This window comes from Cucurbita maxima, unplaced genomic scaffold, assembly GCF_002738345.1.
Source record: "Cucurbita maxima cultivar Rimu unplaced genomic scaffold, Cmax_1.0 Cma_Scf00013, whole genome shotgun sequence".
Taxonomy (NCBI): domain Eukaryota; kingdom Viridiplantae; phylum Streptophyta; class Magnoliopsida; order Cucurbitales; family Cucurbitaceae; genus Cucurbita; species Cucurbita maxima.
The window spans coordinates 2411018-2418886 of NW_019272029.1; the positions used below are offsets into that span (position 1 = coordinate 2411018).

Consider the following 7869-nt stretch of genomic DNA (forward strand, 5'->3'; position numbering starts at 1 on the left):
CGAGGTTAAAAAGATCGAACCTCCTTAACTTCTGATAAAAAATATATGTCTAAATGAATTGAGTTATTAACGATACATATCTCAGTTAGGTGAGTTATCCAATATAACACAAACAAAGAACAAGATCACATATCAAATCCAAAACGGTGACGCAAACATTTCCCAGCTACAAATGAAGAGAAGACGACCATACAAATAACAGCAAGACAGAGCTTCCTCTAAACGGTGTTATTGTATTGTAAAAAAAATGCTTTTCTATTCAGAAAAATTGTCTGGTGGCTAGCTCTCTCTCTCTCTAGATACAACAGCAATCTTATAAACAAGGAACCAACATCAGTGTGTAGCTTATAAGACAGGGTGGTGGTGTGGTTGTAATGACACTGAGAACAACACATAAAGAATGAAAGAATAAATGCTTTTAGCTCTTCATACGCCTGTTTTTAGTTGGAAAGAGTGCAAGGCTTGAGAAACCAAAGAACATCCAATGCTCTTGCTTCTTTTTCACCAACAGCAGAAGAAACGTTCTTAACCCTCTCAGCTGGTACTCCCCCTTTTGTCACCTCCTCCACTCCTACAATGGTTTCCTTCTCCTAATAGAAAACAAACACACAGGATGATCAATCAAAGAAGTTCATCAACTTCATCCAACTTCAAAAAGTCATTCATGATGGTTCCATTGCATACCTTTAGTCTTGATCTTGAAGCTTTTGAAGAAGCAGGGATTTTGTATGGTGCACGTACGTTGGAAAAGCATTGGGGAGAAGGTGGATTGGTTCGGATTTGCAGCTCACCGTCATCTCTTTTGTGCCATACTTTCTCCATGTCCAGAGAGATCGGGACATTTTCGCTGTCCGCCACCGTTTTGCTGCATCGAATTTTATGTGAACTAATTATTCTAACACAACATAACATGACCTGACATTGGAAATTCGTTGAGTTCTGTATCATAGGCTTAAAATCATGAAAATGTATATTCTTCCAAGTGAACCTAATCCTGGGATTAGAAGCTCCTGTCGAAAATGTTGAGGATTGTTGGGAGAGCAAGGAATATATCTTCATTAATACAAGGCCTTTTGGAGAAGCAAAAAAACAAAGTCATTAGAGTTTATGCTCAAAGTGGATAATATCATGCTAGTGAGGATATCCGTGATTCCAAAAGTAAAAAGGTGAGGGGAATTGAAAGAATGATATCAACCACTTACTGGCTTTTAGGCATACGATTCACAGACACATATACAAGAATTTAGCAAGTCAAGCACACTGCATAAACAAGAACATAGATAACAAAGTACTCACATATTGATCCTTTTCTTCTGCTTCACACTGTTACTGATTGATCCATCAGATTTCTCTACAACCAGTTCACCAAATGGCTTCCTCTCCTTCACCTTTCTTTCCAGATTATTCGAATCCTTCAATGGATCCTCCTTCTGTACACATTTCTTCTCACCAGCAACACCATTCTCCACAGCCGATTGCTTAACATTCTCTTTCTCCCTTACCCTGACCGCCATTCTTTTTATCTCATTACAAAACTCTGTAATTTGGTTCAGAATATCTCGCCCAGCAAACAAGTTCCTTGCTGAAAGTGTGCTTTTCAGCGATGGTACCCCATTGTTCTTCTGTTTCCCATCATCCATCAATGGCTTCTTCTCAGCGCTTGATTTGATCCCTGCTTTAGTGGCGGCTTTGGCTGTGTGGCTTTGAGGCGTTGAAGAATTCGGATTCTGATTCTCATTGTTTGAAGATTGAGGAAGCCCTCTTCTCTTCAAGTTTCCATCTCTGAATTACCCCCAAAAAAGGAAAGAAGAAAAAACTTCAGATCTATTCGGAATCAAGAATATCCAACTATGAAAGTTGCTAAAACCGAAACTATAATGCTAATTACAGTACCTTCCTATCCGATCACTGGATTGAAGAGTTTCAGTGCTATAACCCGGGCTTGTAAGCTTCCAAACAAAAATCAGTAAATTTAGCGGAAAAGAAGAACAAAAAAAAAAAAAAAAAATTATGTGCCCTAATTTGATCGGATTAGCTCAACTCTGCTCAAATCAGAAATTTCAACCAAATCAGCAAAATCTTGACATTCTTTCCCCTCATTCGAATCAAACAGTACCAAATCAAAGAACAAGAAAAAGAAAGCGAGAAATAAATCGATACCTTCGTAGGAGTTACTCGAAGTAACTCTTCAGCTGTCTTTGGATGCTTACAATCTATACAGAAGCAAAAGAAAACAAAACCGATCACGATCTATAACGGAAAAAATTTCCAGATTCAAGAACGGGATGGATCGAGCGAAAGATGATCTCACCGGGTCGACAAAACCAGGCCTCATCATCAACAGCGTCGGAGTTCGTGGTGAAATCAACCCATTTGGGAGCATTGATGTGCTCGTACAATTCATCCTCTACGAATCTCCACTGAACATTTTTCCAGTCGATCTTTGCTGGTTCCATTATCGGGCTCGAGAAGATTGGTTGGGAAGAGGCCGAAGCAGCAGCAGAAGAAAAAGTGACCGTTAAGTGTCCTGGAGAATTCTCTACGTTTATGTGAGCGTTTTTGTGGGCAGCTTGCCGATTCTGACCGTTGGAGTTTTTTTTTTTTAATTATTTAATTATAAGTAAATTGTCAAGTTGTTGGGCTTGTAAATATTTTGGGCCGGTTGGGTTCGGCCCATAAACTCGTTTTTCCCGATTTTCAGGAAATTAAAGTTAAAAAATAAAATATATAATTGAGGGAGAATTTCTTTTTTTTTTTTTTTTTTTCCTTGTCGAGACAAAGCTAATAATTGAGATTAATTTAAAATTTTGATTTCTAAAAAAAATGAAACTATTTATTTTTTTGTTTTTAATTTAAATTTATTCCCTAAACTATAAGGGATATAATGAAATTTAATGCCTAATTAATTTAACTCTCAAAAAATAGTGTAAATAAAGAGTGAGTTTCTGAAAAATATATATATATATATATATATATATATATATATCATTCTCACTATTTCTTTAACGAAATTTAAAATAAATGACCTCTACCATTAATAAAAGTTGTCTAGATCGAACAAATTTGTAACCCGAACATCTGGGTTAGATCCAAAATGTCTCTTAACCTAATCGAACTCACCCCAACCTTCAAGCATCCTTAATCAATGCAGGTCTACAAATCTCGAACCCGAAAAATGGCTACAAAAAAGACTAAACATCATAGGGCATATTTGGTGAGAGAGATTAAGGATTAGAGTACACTTAATTAACTTGGTTAAGTAGAGATGTAACAATGGGAAAAAAATTAACATGGAGGAGCAAAATGTTAGCAATGTCGGGTGTCGTTGCTCGATGTATTCGTGCTTTCGTCTCCGAACATCTCAATGTTGTAGATTGGACATATCTGATAAACACGAAGATGAGTAGCAATGTAAACAGATTGAGTTAGATCGAAAATGGTGGAAGTATAACGACACGAGAAAGTCGAGAAAATGACTAACTTTGTTGAGGGTGAGCCATTTGGTTAGCATTTGTTGTGGTAGAAATGCTTGCCGGGCAATTTTATTTGTTTGTCCCCTCTCTTGTACCTCATTTGGCAAATCACACATCTGCAGTTGGAACGAAACAATTACTATCAAATATCGAACCAAGATTCCGAACACAAACACCGGACTGAGAACATGATCATACGATAAAGAGTGTATCTCATATGACGACCTTATTTGTATCGTTTGTTAGACGTTCGAGTTTGACAAGGCTACACTAAAAATGGAAGAAACGGAAGCGAGTGGATACATTAGACTGTATTAACTTGGGTATTATGATGGGAGGGAAACGAAATATTCTTTATAAAGATGTGGAAATCTTTTCCTAGCAGACTCTTTTAAAACCTTGAGAGGAAGCCGGAAAGGGAAAATCCAAAGAGAACAATATCTGTTAGTGGTGAGTTTGAAATATTATAAATGGTGTCAGAGCCAAACACCAGGTGGTGTGCCAGCCAACAAGGACGCTGAACCTTGAAGAGGGGTGGATTGCGAGATCTCGCATCGATTGTAGAGGGGAACGAGTAGCAACGAGGACATGGAACCCTAAAGGGGGTGGACTGTGAGATCTCACGTCGGTTGGGGAGAAAAACAAAGCATTCTTTATAAGGGTGGGAAAACCTCATTCTAGCCGACGCATTTTAAAACCTTGAAGGGAAGCCCGGATGGGAAAACCCAAAGAGTATAATATTGGCTAGCAGTGAGTTTGGGCTGTTATAAATGATGTTAGAGCCAGACACTAGGCGGTGTGCCAACAAGGATGCTGAGTCTGACTCTGGGCAATGTGTTAGGTGGATTGTGAGATCCCACATTAATTGGAGAGAAGAACGAATGCCGCAAGGACGCTAGGCTGTGAACGGGGGTGGATTGTAAGATCCCACATCAGTTGGGGAGGTGAACTAAATATTCTTTAAAACTTCAAGAGAAAGTTCAAAGGGGACAATATCTGCTAGCGATGGGCTTGGGCTGTTACAGTTATACATCTCGGTTCATAGAACATGTCGCTTATCGCTTAAATTGATGGCACCGAGCTGATTACTACATGAATGTTCCTATATCCACCAAGTAACATAACTCAAATGCAACATATGTCAAATACAGTTCCTTTCCTCTGGCTTCTTTCTCGAGAAAAAGCTCGATAACTTGCACCGTGCATTCGGAAGCAAAATAATTTGTTCTTCGAAAAGACCCCGACTTTCAGTTCCAACTGATTCACCCAAGTCCAACAATTTCTATAAAACAACGCAAGCTGATCCACAAAAACATCTTAAATCGACATGTTCTAAAACCGTTCGATCTCTAACCGATATACCGAAAAGCATACCTCATAGCTCATGTGGTCAGGATCAATCTCATCTTGCCATATTACCTAAAGCTACAAACAAAAGAACACAGATTCCGAATAACGACTAAGCCACAGATCATAAGAGGCATTAAGTTGATGATCGTCGTAACGACATGAGAAGTACTAGTCTCCTCCTGATGACTTAAATCACCTACAAAACAGTAAAAAAAAAAAACATATAACATCCACAATTCTTAATGTTTCTCAAACACTTTCGACAATCAAACTTGATGTTATGGTACGATTTGTCAGCACTAACATTCATCTGGTATAGAATGAGTATCAACAACATCCTCCTCAACGAACGGAGCATATGTCGGTTTGGAAAAATCGATATCAACCGTCGAAGAACGATACTCGGATTCCCTTTCACAGATATCCATTGAAGGTGGTAAATGGTGAGTTTCTTGACTGCAAAATACCAAAAATTAAGAATGAGGAACAAATGGGCCATCGACCCACATTAATCAGAAAATGACTTGGGCCCTCTCAAACTACGTCCACACGGATTGTGGGCCGCCATCATATATGGACCCAAATAAAAAAATTAAATTAATAAAAAAAAATATATATATATATATATTTTTTATCAAATGTTTAAATTTTTATTGAGCTAAAAATAAAAAAAATAAATTGAATTAATGTTATTAATTTAGAAAATTTCCAAATTCAATCATTAGCTTTAATCAATCTCACCCGGTCATTTTACTGTTTCACCGAACCATTATTTATATGTCGTTTTATATTTTAATTTATAACCTACGAACATATTAAAAAGAAAATAGTAACTTTTCATAATTGAATTCACTATTAAACTAATACATGATAAATATGGAACTGGGATATTGAAACCTACGAGCATAGAGAAAATATAATTTATTTGAGATGTTTAGGTCTACTCCAAACCTATATCGAACGACGAAAAAAAGAACCCTGAACCTTAAACCGTGAGTTGCATTTACAACTTTTTAACTCGAATATTTGAGTTTAAACCTATATAGATATGCTTCTGGTTTTATCTGGAAAGAATATTAACGATTCCCTCCTCTTTTGATCGGGTGGGGTCGTGAGACTATATTTACCTTCCGAACAAACAAATAGTGTTATTAGCAAGAAGGTTATGGAAGGTGTGGGACTATTATGTAAGGATTTTGGATCCATTTGTGCCACAAAACCATAGGGTATCCTTTATCCATTGGGTAAGGGGTCGGTGAAAATGAAACTGAATTTGGTGGGATGCTGGGAGATAAAAATGTCACTGTCCTCATAAATTATGTTTGTTTTGGATTTAGATTCGGCTGATTTCAACATTTTCCTGCCTCCTATGCGACATGGTCATGTTACCTACGTTCCTCGCTTATTAAGAGTGAAATTTATCTCTATAAACTAACCCGAGTCATTCCAGCATGTTTTTTTCTCGCGCACATGCATTTAAGGAAAATCATAGGAACACACGCTTAACCATAAAGTTATTATGATCGAACCACTGAAAAGAAATGTGCACCATGTTGGTGCATAAAGTAACGTTCATTTTTTAAAAATTTTTCTTGATGATCATATTCTCAAAATGCTCTCGTTCATATGTGGTCTCGATACATTCATGTATATCCCTTTACTCGAACGTCACACAACGAGCTTTAAATTTATTTATTTATTTTTTTTTTTTGTTAGAATATCATTTTCAGTGTTTCTTTCAAAAATTCCATTTTAGTCACTTTACTTCCAAAAAAAAATTAATTTATTCTCTAACAATTTCTAAAAAAACCCATTAAAAAATAAGACATTTAGTGATACAAGAATAGTTAAATAATAATTTACACATAATTTTTTTTTCTTATAAAGTAAAAAATTCAAATATGTCATTCTACATTCGAGAAGGGGTCATCCGAGCGTATTTAAATACATACTATGTTTACATATGGACGTCGTTACCTTCCATTTAGGATTGAGAATAGACATACAGACCTGTTTTTTACATATATATCGTTATTTGGGACCTTATTCATCTCCATAGATATACAGATTTGTTCTTTACATATCTCGTTATTTGGGATCCTATTCATCTATTTGGGCTTCTATTCAATCGAGAAAGACATTCGATAGTCCATGGTCTAATTTAAAATTATGGAAAGTAGGAGGACTAAATGAAAAGTAATTTAAAAGACCCAACAAGCAATTGGATGTGAAGGTTGAAAGGGAACAAAAAGGAAGAAGGGAAAGGGCATTGATTTGGGAGACAATGCAATAGATGGACAGTAGAGGGGCTTTTGAATAAATAATAAAATAAAATAAAATAAAATAATAAACCCTATTGAAAGATAAGGGCATCATTACCCTTCATTCTCTCTCTTCCTGCCCTCCAAATTTATTAGCCTAGAGAGAGAAAGAATTATGACGTCATATATGTGAGTGAACAGTGAGTTCCAATGATGGACAAAAAAGTGCACTGTTTGAGCATCCCATGCAACTGCCTGCTGCTGTTCATTCATTCCACTCTCTCTCTCTTTTTCAAAATTTATTACAAAAATAAATAAAATAAAATAAAATAAATAATTCATGTTCTTAAGGTCCTACCCTATCATTTAGGCTCCCATCACTTTCACTTCCCCATTTGCTTCACAACTAGGGTTTCACGCTCTTAAATATTAAACTTTAGGTTACTCCATACGATACGATACTTTACGTTCGCGTTCCTAATTTCATTCATTTAATGTAACATGTCACGATAGTGAATATATATATATATTATTTAAGGATTATGCTTCGGGTTGATTGATGCATGTCCTAAAGTGGGAGGGCAAGTGACCTAACTAAGGAGGGCATTTGGAGAGGCTAATAATACCAAAACTGAAATTGGAAACAAACAATGACCAATTCCATTTTTCTGTTCAACCCATAATTTTTTTTATTTTTTTTTATTTTATTTTATTTTCTTAAAAAAGGTCTCTGAAGAAATTCTGAAAAAGCTTTTTTTTTTTTTTTTTTTTTTTTTTTTGTTTCT

At 36.1% G+C, this 7869-nt stretch overlaps 1 protein-coding gene and 1 pseudogene across 1 annotated transcript; both read right to left on the bottom strand.

The window, feature by feature from the left end:
- Nucleotides 1-213: 213 nt before the first annotated feature.
- Nucleotides 214-2564, bottom strand: LOC111488407. Its single transcript, XM_023136142.1, has 6 exons — nucleotides 2312-2564; nucleotides 2161-2213; nucleotides 1894-1949; nucleotides 1297-1782; nucleotides 685-865; nucleotides 214-590 (listed from the first exon to the last, which is right to left on the bottom strand). Exons 1-6 carry the CDS (start codon nucleotides 2454-2456, stop codon nucleotides 441-443), a joined length of 1071 nt encoding a protein of 356 aa, XP_022991910.1. The 5' UTR covers nucleotides 2457-2564; the 3' UTR covers nucleotides 214-440.
- A 742-nt stretch (nucleotides 2565-3306) lies between these two features.
- On the bottom strand, nucleotides 3307-5572 carry LOC111488321 (annotated as a pseudogene).
- Between the last annotated feature and the right edge of the window lie 2297 nt (nucleotides 5573-7869).